A 13,474-nucleotide genomic window follows, 5' to 3' on the forward strand; every position below is an offset into this window, starting at 1 on the left:
AAGAGCACGACGTAGAACAGCGACTGCGGCGTCCTGCGGCCCAGCCTGCAGCTGCCCTTGCTGGGGACACCAAGGGGGAAGCTGCAGAAGCGGCAGGTCCCGGCTCCGAGATCCATCCCGGCAGCGGCCGAGGCTGCGCGCTCAGCCGTGGGGCACAGGCCGGGACACGTCCCCACGGCCTCTCCTCCATGCCAAAGACAAACGCAGCTCTAATCAACTGCATTCGGCTCAAACTAATTGCAAGTTCCCTGCGAGGGCAATGCAGACACTCGTGACTTTAAAGGAACTCTTCTGGTCGATATTTGTGCGTTGATTCGCTCGGAAAATTGGGCGTTTCATGGTTCTAGAATCTTCCCGTGTCTCAGAAGCAGATTGGACGAGCAGTTGCATTAAATGAAGTGCGGAAGAAAGCTAGTAGGGACTTTTTGTCTTTCAGTGGAAAATTTTGCCCTAAAAATTTGCTGAGAATTATAACTTGACCTGTTCTGCTATTTTAAATTTCTCATCTGCTCACAAATACAAGTGAGACTCTCAGGAACAAACCAAAATTTTAATTAAGAGCACAAAAAATAATATTCACCTTCTCAGGCAAGCTATAACCCAAACATACATTATCACTTCTACTTGTGCAGTATGTCTTTGATGAGAATCAAAAGAATTACTTCTAAAAGCAGCTTTTTTAGTGTTTGTATAATAAATGCCCATCTCGGCCCAGAGATGTGACAATGCAACTCTAAGTGCAGCCAGTCTTTCCCAGACGGCTGGATCAATAACATCCCTGCTCTAAAGACCTAAAGGTCTGAAGAAAGGAAAGGACAGGGAGAACAGGAAGGAAACAAAAGCACACAGAGCTCTTTCACCACAGCAAAGATTACGGTTTGAAGATTTTATTTTAGAACATTAATAATTCATAATGACAGTGTAATGTAAACTAGGTTAGAAGATTATGCTCTCAAGTACCACACAAGGGATTGAATGACAGAATAATAACAACTAGCAAAATTTCAGGAGATAAATGAGGGGAAGAGAGAGCTTAGAGCACTAAAAGAAGCATATTTGAGATGAATGAACAAAAACAGGAATAGAGAGATACTAAAAAAAAGGGGAGCACAGATGCAGCCTGTAAAAAAGAGAGCATGAGTGGGTCCATTTGCAGCAGAAGCAGCTCTGCAGGCTCTCTGGCATGGTAGTTATGAATATTCAAATGAGCATAAATTAGAGACAAAAGTTCACCATAGCTCAGGATAGCAAGACAGCTGAAATGGGATGCCATTCCAAAAATTGGTGAAAAGTTACCCTGAGATTCTCTTTCCTTCTTTACATCCTAAACCCTCCTTAACCTTTCAAGTTAATATTGATCCACTAAATGATTTATCTAACTAAATTAAATCTGTAACACATCTTCAAAAAGCAATTTTTTAAAGAAACACATTGGAAAGGAACCTGCTGCTCATGGGCAGGAACAGTCCTGGGCTGACACACACAGCTGTGTAAAATAACCTCTGTTTCCCCCCAGCTCCAGGCCATGAAGGTGATACCAACTACTCACTGTTAGGACATCTCTACTATGAGTGCTTCAGCACAGGACATTAACAGGCCTCTTTGCACACTCACTGATTTTCCAAATTAAAACTAAAAATAGCTCCTGGCTGCCTCATCGTCCAATTAAAAACAAATCTTGGAAAATGCATGGCACTGTCTATCAGCAATAATAAACACATGACTGTCTGGGTAAGAATTTTATTTCTTTCTCAGAACTATTCCCTTGCCAAGAATCTTTCAGTGCTCTGGTTGTTTCTGTATCTGTATTCAAGATCAAAAACTCTTTGAAGGAGAGACTACTTGGAAGGAGCACACCACTGTCGTTTGAGGAACTCTCTGTTATTTGAGGATAAGGACAGGAAAAGAAAGGCTTCAGTATTTACTACAGTCTCTTAAGAACCTTCTGAGCTCTTCGTTCCTCCCTAGAAGTTGCTGACTTATCCCAACCATCCCAAACTCTGAACAGTGCAGGGGCAGTAAATGAGTCAGCTCATACACAGGTGCACCAGCAGATCATAGCCTTCAAACACGATTACAGAGAAAAACCAGTTATGAACCAGAACCTTATATGGTTTATAGGTGAAATGGCCAACAAACAGTGAAGCTCTCCAACTCCTAAAGTCACAAGTACAAGCTCCCCTCTGAGAGCCTCCAATTTCCCAGGTCAAACCACCAGGTTATGATTTACAGCTGGTCCCATGGAGGGCAGCCAAATGATGAGCCTGGAAGGAGACAAGAATTCACACCTCAGGCTCCAAACCCCAGGGTTTAACTCTTCTGCTACTGCAGCTCCAGGCAGGATGCAGGGATTTTTGCATTTACATAATGCCTTCACATGAAAAAATCATACCATGCAGGCCACCATGCCTCAATATTGCCAACCATATTAAACAAACAGTCTCCTGTCAGCCCAAGACACACAAGAAGTTATCTGAGCCTATCACATTTCAAGTACCAACAGTGTGTCCCTCCCATGTAGTTTCTTAGATGGGAAAAATGATTCCCAACAATAATAACCAGTACAAAGGAAAAGAAATAAGGAGGGAAATTTCCATTAAAAAAGAAATTAATTCTGGGAAACTCATTCATTCGATGTGAGATGTAGATTAGAATTCAGTTGCCAAAAGCTTACCTACTCAAAATTCATCATTTCACATTATGCATAATGATATATCCACAAAGTTGTTCTGTTTCTCATTATTCTTGAATTGCTGATCTACACTGTTTCCAAAAGTGACATTATGCCATCTTGCAGTCAACTCTGACCAATTATTTAGCACATTTAAGAAAGCAGAACCTGTACCAAATCAAGCACTAAACCAGGAGGATAACACTTACTGCAAAACCAGAACAATTTCCAAATGTCATTCAAACTGAATATAGGCCTCTTCATTAATCCTCCAGCATTTGTCAAATAGGAAATTCTAACTAAAAAAAATATAAGTTTTAAAACCTGTATGATATCAAGTGACTTCACTCTAAGCAAAATTTAGGCAAAGATAGGAAACCATCAACAACTTTTGATAAGCCTTGAGGTATTTCAAAATAAGAACAAAGAAACTTATCAAGTCTGAATTCTGAAATGTTTTTGATCTTCCTTAAAAATAAGGAACTTCTGTTTACAGCTACGGCCCTGATGTCGTAAAATATACGCAGTCTTCAAAACCCAAACCTCAGGTGATCTGGGGACGTGTGTGCCAAGAACACACATCTTCCATCGTGCTATGGAAGAGATCTCTGCACCTGCCTGAAGCAGCCTGAAGCAGTTACAAGCCTCTCATCAGGCACACCAGCAATGCTCACACACAAGATAAAGAGGCACAGTCTAACAGGAGACCCATTCCAAGGAGGTGCACGTGCCCACCCCCACCCTTTGGGGAGGGTTTGCTGACCAGCACCCTGCAAACCTGGAAAGCCCACTGGACTCACTGCAATGGAGCAGACCTGCCCAGGAGACAGCCCACCCAACCTCATCCACACACCCAAACAAGCCATAGCTCTAAATATAGGTCTCCCCTCATCCACTGCAACAGCTTGTACAAAAAAGGCTTTAAATAAAGGCAGGCAGCCCTCCAGGACATTTGCTGAATGCCTGTATATAATATATTCTTGTTACTTACTACAGTTATTGATGAAAGGCTTGTTTCCTAGAATAGGCTTTTTATGTAAATAAATTAATATATTCTTAAATTATATCACAGATGTCCATAAAATCCTAATTATATAAAACTCATAACATTGTAATTACATACTGATCAAGTAATTATGTAGTGTGCTTAAAGACTATTTTGGAGCAACATTAGGTTTCCCATTTTGTTTTACTTAAATAAGACAGCAAGGGTCTGGTCACCATCACATCCACAAATGGTGACCAGATTTTGTACAGGCTAGGAAAAAATTCTATTAAACTATTCTGAAAAGCTATAAAAAAATTAATAGCTATTTCCAATAGAGTTCATTAAAGCCAGAATTTCCAAGGGAAAACATTCCTATAAAAATAACCACCACCATACATCCCTATAAGAGCATGTTCCACAACTGGCATGAATTCATGAAATTGAAATAGCACGAGAAAATGCCCCTTGAATGATCCAGCTGAAGCCAACTCTTCCCTTGGTTTGTTAGGAAATTGAAGCAAATTTCCACTGAGACTTCACCTCAGCTGCAGCACTCAGAGATGCCAGAAAAACAGCACCTGGACACTTTCATCCTTTTTACCACAAACAAATTAAACTGTTTCTAGAATTACTGAAAATGTCTTATATCTTACTGAGGGTGTTACACAGAATGTAACATTCTCTGGAATGGGGGTAATTGCACTCTCCTTTAATCTCATGGTTCATCACTTCCAAGTTAGAACAATCAATTCATGACATCTCTTAAGCAACTTGAGAGCAAAAAATGCTGTAAATTCATATTTTGATTAAATTAAAGGACAAATATGGGTGCACAAAGATTTGCCAGCTCATAAAGAGGACCAGCTGTGAAACATGGCCTCATTTTCTTCTTCAGTAATTTGACTTTCCTGTTACCCCCAGAAGAGTGCAAGCCAGATCCCAAAGACAAAAATCAGACCTTGTTTAATTCTGGACATAATTCTCTTTTCCTCCTAAAGATGCATGACCTTAATTCCAACCCACATTTCCATCAACTACAGCAGTCTAATTCCACCTGTTATCAATTTGGTTTTATTCTAATCAGACCACATTTCCTTTTACTCTTTTGCAAGGTTTACATTATTTTCATTTGTTCAAAGGTTATGTATAAAATATTTTCAATCTTAATTAGATTAATTCTTTCAGAAGCCATGAACTGCCATGCCATCTGTCTTGACATCAGATGCACCAACAGTTGTTCATCTGTCAACATAAAATTATCAATGGCACCAAGAAATACAGGGAAGAAGGGGAAATCTGTGCAAATTCTTGTAAATGCAATGCACCAAAGGTTAAAAGTGAGGAAGATTTAACGTGAAGGCACAAGTTTTTCTTGTTACATTTTCCAGCAGTTCCCTGCATAGCCACGGAAATGAATCACTGCCTGGCTAACCTGAGGTGCTAAGCTGAGCAGATCAATGACAGTGGTAACTTGCCAAGATGAACCTTTGCTCTAAGCAAGCAGGAATGGCTATCACTGGCACCGTAACCAAGTAAACAAAACTACAACAAAGAAAGACAGGATAAAACAGGATCAAGAGCTGCACAGGTGAAAGCAACAATGACAAAAATAAAAACTTATTATAGTCGACCTAAGCTCTCACACAGAACCATGTATCTGTGAATCATCAACCATTCAGTATTTAAAGAGCAGATGGCTGAAAGGTCCCCATATGTGAAAAATATTATTATCAAGGAGTCCATAGTAACAGTGGAATAAAGCTTGCTATTAAGACTTTTATAGGAACTGTTCTTAAAGAGTAAATTATTCACTGACCCATGTCAGAACTCTGAAAATTGAAGGTTTCTCAGAGGAAGAAAAGGCAATAAGTACCAAAAAGGCTTTTGAAAATAATCAGTCAGCATCAGATCTCATCTCCAAAAAGAACGGTTCTCAGCTGACTTTAACAATAATCTAATCTTGATATTTAATTGCCACTTACCAGTCTGTTAATTAGCCCCAAGGCTAAACAGCATTTAATCGAGTTTAATCACCCTTGTTTAAAGGAACATTACCCAATACCAGCCTCTAAATAATAAAAATTCATTTAAAATTAGATTGATGGCCATGACATTGAAATGTTAGGAGACTGTTCTCTAGCTGCTGCCCTTCACTTCCCCCAAGTGCTGCCAAAGTGAGCACCTTATTAAGAATTGTCACCAATTGCTGCCCAACGTGCAGGGAAAGCAGCAGACGCTGGGCAAGGCTCTCGCCATGGCCATGCACAGTGAGGACACACACATGCAATGTCTCTTTCCTCTGCTGACAACCTGATTTCCACTCAACAGATGGCATACACATTACTCTGCATTAGAGGGGCTGAAGCCTAAAATAGTTCAACTTCACATTTTCTGGTTAGTCCTACCAGAGCTGGCCAGCAAGACCAACCTCCCTCTGAAATAGCATCTAGATTCAGGGGCTATTGCATTACCACCTGATGAGTAACTGAAATTTGACCAGCCACATCCACCCTGCAGCATGTGAACTTCAAAACCAGCCCTCTGGTACTATGTTGGCTCAAGTTTTCAGTAGGTACCACTGAGCTCCAGTTTCATAACCGCACACGCAAAGAACTCCAGCGTGTGTGAGCCTTTGCCTGGGACTGTCCCCTTGAGAGCTGGTGACATTTCCTCTGAGTGAAGAAGCTGAAGGTTTCCACTGGGGTGGCTGATGGCTGTGCTTGTCCTACACAAGCACAGCAAGGAGCAAGAGCTAATCCTGAAGGGAAAATATATCAGTTGAGCTGTTAAGGGCTTTAATATAAACTGAGCTAGTTTGGGCTATTTTTGCTTTAGAAACTCTTGAATCCTCCACTCAAGCCTGCTAACAACAGGCTTGATTCTACTCCTTATCCTTTGTATACTCTGTGCTTGGAGACTTCAGCCTTCCAGCCTCTGTAAGAAAGCAGAGTGGATTTCCAGGGAATAGAAGAGGGTGCAGTATTTAGCACAGACTCACTACATAGACAGGGGTTTTTAAGGACCCCACCTTAGGCTGCTTTACTTTTAAATTGGTTTTCCTGACACCAGACATGCCTGTGAGGGCTCCTCTGCTGCACGGTACAAGCTGCACAAGGTACCACCAGGAACAGGCATGCACACACCACCAGAGAAGATTCCATTCCTAAATCAAATTTATCTTTTCCCCTACATAGGGCCTACACGTAAACTACAAAAAATTTGTCCCAATATGCAGCAATTTGAACACTAAATGGCTGGAAGTAAGCTGTGAGTAGGAAGCTGTTTCCTTCTGTTAGGTGTTATTCTCTTGAACTGTAAAGCTGTTAAGTTCATAGATGGTTAAGCCAACACCAAACTGTTAAAAATTCCTAGTCGATACCTCTCCTTACCTCCACTGAAAAGGATGGCTGTAGCACGGACTAGATGGATTGCTCTGGGCTTGTGAGTTCAGGTAAAATACTAGAGGAGAAGTGACAAGTGCACAGTCAGCACTAAATGGGAATTTAAGATGCTGCAGACCTGGAGCAGATGTAGGAGAGAACATGTGCTGATGAACATCATTTCCTCGGCAGTGGGAGAACAAAGGAGAGGAGATTCTGACAAGGTACCACAGTAGAAAAAAAAATCAGGGTCAATATCATATCTTCTGTTTCAATAAAGAAAAAAGATAATTTCAAAATACAAGTTATATCTTCTAAACAAATGCAATAAACTAAGTAGTCAAAAGCCATTTCTTTCCGTTATCATCCAAACCAAAATGTATTTTTCAGTCAATTTAATATCTATTCAATGCTATTTTTCCACTACAAAAATCTTCCAATCTGGAATTATCCGAATCCTTTCTTGCAGTGATTTCCAGGCTTTCTGGAATACACACCATTGTCAATCTCTAATATAAAGTGCTTAATTGAGAAAAATTAACAAATAAATAATGGCACCAGCAGCACACATCGACCATTTCTATCACTGCATTCACAATTTGGGAGCCATGGTTCCATGCCACAGCTGTGGCAATAACCAAAACACACAACTGTGAAAATATGAATGACACAAACCATTAACTAGAAAACAACATTTAGCAGTGGCAGTTGTTTTAGAGCAACAACTAATTAAGCCTGAAAGCAGCACTGCAAAATGGCTTTATTCTAATTTTAGCAGTGGGGAAACTGAGGCATGAAGAGGTTTAGTGACAGCACATCCATGGTAGCATCAGGATTGCAGCTGAGGGTGCTGATGCCCAGCTCTGTGCTCAGCTCTGTGAACTATCCTGCTTTTGCAGGCTCAGCAGCCAAGGCACATTTGTATTCACACAGGGCACAGAAAAGGTCTCCAAGTAGCTGCTTTTCAAAAAGCTGCAAACAGACTTGTACATAAACACAGAGCAGAGATTCTAACACCTACTTTAGTGAACTATACACGATGAGATGTCCTTCACTAGAAATAAAGTAAAAGTTAACTTACAATTATTGGTATTACACAGTGTGCTTATGTGTTAGAATACAAATTAGTGCCAGTGTATTCTTACACCTATAACTTTGATTTTTGACTGAGGGCTGAAAAAAAAGTTTCTGTTTACCATATTTAAACACAAAAATAAGCGCAAAATGGAAATTTGAGGCATGCTTCAGTTTTGTTTAGAATTCAGATATTTTACACTTAGGGTCCTGAAGTCAAGCATGTTTGTCCAGGTTCCTAGCTTTAAATTTCCTGGTGAATCCAAACACTTATCAGTAAAGCAGCCTTTATATACTGGAAATCCTCCCCACCAGCAATCTCTGCTTAAACAGCTGATGAGCTTTACAATCTGCAGACAGAAAAGGTTAAGCCTGCCTTTTACCCTGCTCCTCCCTCCACTGACTACACAATAGATTCTCTTCACCTCCTCTACTTTAAAACACAGTATTAAGCACACAATTTCCTTAATTTTACCTAATAGAAATAATAAATATAATTATGATCATAAATAGCAGTTTCCATTAGTAGATTTCAAAGCACTTATAAAGGAAAAGCATTTAAAAAGGAAATGCTTGTTAAAATTCCATTGGTAGAAATACATGTGGCAATGTGGCAATGTAGCTAAGACTTCTTGTTTCAAATCCAGAAGTTTTCAAAAGCATTCTTAATTCTAGAAGACAGCAAAGGTAACAAAGGTTTCTGAAGATTTTAGCACTGTGACAGCTTTCTGACAAATTATTAAAAGTGCTTTTTAAATCTGAAGTATGATCAAACCAGAAAAACAGAGCTACAAACATTTAGTTTGACTACGCTAATGCTTGGGACAAAATTTAACCACAATGTATCCCAGTTAAAAACATTGAAACATTGCTTTTTTTTTGGTTTACTTCATGGTCAATACCCCACAAAAGTAAAATGCTAAAGCTTCTAAAATGAAATGTCATGTACAGCCAAATAAGCATGACAGATAAAGAACGTTCTGACAAATCAAAGCAATGTCTATTGGCCACAGAAAATTCTGGCCAGTTTTTCTTCTTCATAGCTTCAATTTGAAATGATTAAGTGCAATTTCTTTTTCACAACAGTCCTTACTGGATCCGCAGAGATGGGGCTCCGAGCCTCTGTTTCCTCCGCTTCATCATTGTGCTGATACACTGATATGCCTCTCCCCAGCATAAGAGGCTTAGGGCTGGGAAGGAGAGGCCACTGTTATCACTCCAACGCAGAGCACAGAACAATCAGTGCAATTCCGAGCTCTTCGTGCACCCCCAGCGTCAGAGAGACCTCGGGAGTTCAGTAATGGTCCAGATTAATCACACAGCTCATGTCAAAAACCTAATTATTTATATTAAAAAAAAAATCAGATTAAGAAAATCTTCTGCGAGCCTATTCACAGCATCCGGCGAAAGGAAGCGGAGCCCAGCAGAAGGAAAGGACGGTGCCCAGGGCACAGAGGGGCCATCTGACCTGTCACACCGCCAGCGACACGCTCCGGCCACGCTCCGGCCGAGCCGCCGCGGACCAGCCGAGCGATTTACCCGCTCCTGCGGGGCCAGGAGCAGCAGCAGCCTTCCCCGGCAAACCGAAGGGATGGCCCGGCACAGTGAGAGGACTCTGGCAGGGATCTCGGAGCAGCCCGACCCCCGCAGGGCGCTGGAGCGGAGCGGGCTCGCAGCCGGAGCCCGGCAGAGCCCGCAGCGGGCGCGGGGAGCAGCTGCGCCCGGCCGCGGGACACGTGAACCGGCCCCGCTCCCAATCCAATCCCTCTACCGCAGCCTGCAGCTTCAAACACCCTCCCGAAACTCCCAAGCTGTGTCCCAGACAGAGACTTTACGGATTCCAGCACCGAGAGCGGGGCAGCAGCGCTCGCAGCAGCCTGGGGAGGCGGATGCCGCAGGGGAGGAAGGGGGAACACCTTCCCCAGGAGGAAATGCTCCCTTTGCGCCTCTGCTTGAGAACAGCGACTTCAATCACATCAAAATCAATCCTGTGCTATTAACAAAACTGCCCCCGAATGATGTCCAACATTTTTAAAATGTGTATTCTTAAGAATGTTACTTTCCCCCAAAAAAGTTTATATATATATATATATATATATATATATATATATATATATATATATATATATATATATATATTATGTTTGATAGGTTTTTGATAGGTTTTAGAGTGCTAAAGGCTGTATTCAGGCTGCCATTCACAAGTAATCATCAACCAAGTCAAATTCCAGGCGACAACTCTGATCTTCAGACCCTCCCATGATTCTGATCGAAGCATCTCACTATAAAATCCCAATCTCTCAGCAATTAGGAAAACAGAGTGCCAGGCTGAGGAGGAAGGGCCAGGATGGCTGTTCCTTACACAACCAAAGCCCCTGCCCCCACACTGTGCCTCTGGAGTCAGACAGCACAGCAAGCAACAAAAAGTACAAATTTGGTATGCTACAAATAATTCTATTGTACTTATTAAATGAGAGCCTGGATTAAGTAGTGGAAACTTGACAATATAAACTGCACAAAATGCTTTTTCCACTTTTAAATCCTTGATGAAAACTTCCATAAATTCTTTGTCTCTGAGATTACAGTCTATACATAACACTAAAATACTCCTGATTCACCAAATCACTTCTTTTAAAGAAACAATGCTTTCAAATAATTTTTAAAGTCTAATACAGGAATAGCAGCACTGCTGTGGAGCCCCACAAGAATAATTGAGAATGTTCCACCTCCAGAACCAGCCTCATGGATCAGCTTAAGAGCAGCAGGTTATTTTTGACCTACTGTTCGTGAGCTGCTTCTCCGTGCTCAGAGAAGGATGGGGTGGTCAGAAGAGTGCACCTCTTTCTCTCCTCACCTCTATAAAGCACCTCAAGCAGAATGCACTGACTGGAGGCATTATTTCTTACTTTATTTCCACATCCAAATCAGAACAGACTGCAAAAGCAGCAAAATTCCCTAGTCCTTTTCAGAACCATTTTTCATCCACTTCCTGCACTTTGGCTTTGCCACTCCTGGGACAGTGGCACTCGCTGCTGGCAGGGAAACGGCATCGATCCATCACCAGCAGAACACGCACCCGCCAAGAGGAGCAGAAACTGAATTATATACTCCATTTCTCTGCAGATACAGAGGGAATTCCCACAGCACCTGAGCATGGCAGCACGAAGACGTAAACCACTTAAAGGCCAGAAATTTTCTTTCCTGCCATCAAACTTCTTATTGTTTCCAAGGTCTAAACATTCAGAAGAATACAAGTAGTTCGGCACCTCCCCCCAAAGAAATTCCTTGGTGTGTTTGTGTGTTATTTTACTGTCAAGAAGCTGGGGGCAAGTTTAACAAATTGTGATGAAGAGTTGTTTAATGAAACCCCCTCAGAAATGTCTAGGGCAGCAGAAACTAAGAATCTTCAGAGGTTTAAAGTAGAATGGTTGTGCAGAGAAGGAGGGAGAGAATGAGATGAAACAAGTCCCACAGGGGACATAAGCTGCCTTAAAAAGTGATTAGAAGGAATAAAGACCACCATAAAAGGCTTGCACACATCTTCAGCAAACACTTTTATGTTGCTTACCATATTTCAGAGATAGACATAAAAACTTCAAGTAAATACTACTCTTTACCAGCACCAATCGCCATCAAAACAACAATGTGTAATATTTAGTTCACATAAATGTGTATTTTTACTGGATATATTCTGGACTAAAACTATTTTTTCACGTTTCTTATGCCTCCAGTTTCTTTTTCCGTTTGTATACAGCCTTTTAAAGTATATTTGATACAGATGGTTGATAGCAGGAAATAATTAACAAAAAAAAACTTACAGCTGAAGTTAGAAACTGGTTTAGCAAATTTAGTTTGCTGAGGAAATTACTCTTTTCAAATTTGGATATAATATGGGAAAGCTGTGTTTTCTTTTTAGAAAATTTTACATTTAGCACGAAAATTACAGCAACCCACACCATGAACCCTGCCTTAGAAACCATGAGGATTTAAAATATAAACACACATTTTTCATTAAAAAGCCTGAACAGGTCAATAAAGTTCGTGCTATAAAGAACTGACTTTATAATTAATTTATTATTATTGGGGTACTGAACACGAAACCAGAATGGCTCAAGGGCAACCCCAACTGGATTTAGTGCCTACTGCTCAGCCAAGGAGGCAAGCAGAAGCAATAGAGAGCTCCAGACTGGTGCTGGGCATCCTGCAGCCACAATAAAATGCAGTTTGCAGCCTGATCTTCTGGGTGCTGAACTGCTCTCAGACACATGAACCCACAGAGGTGCTTCACCATGGGATGCTCCTGCTGCAAAGTCCCCACCTTTGTCCTTTCAAGTCTGGAACGTCTCTGCTGCAATTCACGTGCAGGTGCACATCAAAACCATGTGAAAGCTGCAGCCAACAATACAAAAACCAATCTCTACAGAGAACAGAACAGGATAATGGCTGAAAATAATTAAACCACTTCGACTAATAGGCTGGAGATCAAAGTTTAAGTCTATCACTCCACATTCACTATTTGAAACTAAAGAAAATATTCATGAATGGTAATTATTTCTTTTGTGAACAAAGCATGGGGAAAAACATAACCAATACATTTATATGCATAATTCATTAAAGGAAAACTTTGAACTCTGATTATTGAACCACACCAGAGACAAAATATAACTACTTATTCCTGTTCTCTAACTATTCAGTCTCTTAGCAGCCTACAACTCAGCTGAGTATCATCTCCTTCAGTGCATTAAACATAACCTCCCATAGAAACACAAACACTTTAAGCACATTAACAACAAAATGGTATCTAAATTATCAGGCATTTCTCTTAATGTCACCCTGCATACAATTCCCCCATCTGTTTTACATGTCTGCTCATTCTGTGCTTATTATTTCAAAATTAGGATTGCAAGACACACAAGTGAAAAGCCATCCTTTGCAGTGTGCCTGTGTTTCCTTCTGCTAATATGGAAACAGTCATCAGCACTCATCAACAGATTTCACAGGCTCCATCCCACCATTCATTCTCTTCAGCTCCCACCCAAGACCTTCTTTAGGTGACAAAATTTCTCATGTTCTGACAAAAACAGTGAGACATGTAACTCCACTCCTTTTCCTTAGCACAAATAAGCACAGCAACTCTTGTTGTCCCTGCTTATAATCAGTTCCTGCAATAAATCAGAGATTACTCATACCAACCCAGGAAATATGAAGTATTGAGAGTCACATAAAGCATTGTCAGGAATAGCTCACCCTCTTTCATTCAGCAATGACAAATACCAGAGCTGATCTGCAGGCTAAAACCTTTCTAACTCAACAATCGAGCAAAGCAATCACCAAACCAGTCAGCAGCAGTAGATTTTTTAC

General features: G+C 40.9%; 1 protein-coding gene across 15 annotated transcripts in view; it reads right to left on the reverse strand.

Annotated features, from left to right (window-relative positions):
* Window positions 1–13,474, reverse strand: part of MAST2 (microtubule associated serine/threonine kinase 2) — a 215,899-nt gene that overhangs the window by 91,190 nt on the left and 111,235 nt on the right. The window contains exons 1-3 of one of the 15 annotated variants that reach the window (XM_038144785.1): window positions 9,207–9,316; window positions 8,061–8,093; window positions 7,049–7,255 (exon numbers count right to left, since the gene is read on the reverse strand). The exons of 11 other annotated variants lie outside the window; for them this stretch is intronic. In XM_038144785.1, coding sequence (XP_038000713.1) covers window positions 7,049–7,255; window positions 8,061–8,093; window positions 9,207–9,256 — 290 coding nt within the window. In that variant the 5' untranslated portion in view covers window positions 9,257–9,316. Of the gene's footprint in view, window positions 997–7,048; window positions 7,256–8,060; window positions 8,094–9,206; window positions 9,340–13,474 lie in introns of those variants that run through there. 3 more of the 15 variants (XM_038144786.1, XM_038144793.1, XM_038144788.1) reach the window with 3 other exon arrangements.

The sequence above is a fragment of the Motacilla alba genome, chromosome 8 (assembly GCF_015832195.1).
Source record: "Motacilla alba alba isolate MOTALB_02 chromosome 8, Motacilla_alba_V1.0_pri, whole genome shotgun sequence".
Taxonomy (NCBI): domain Eukaryota; kingdom Metazoa; phylum Chordata; class Aves; order Passeriformes; family Motacillidae; genus Motacilla; species Motacilla alba.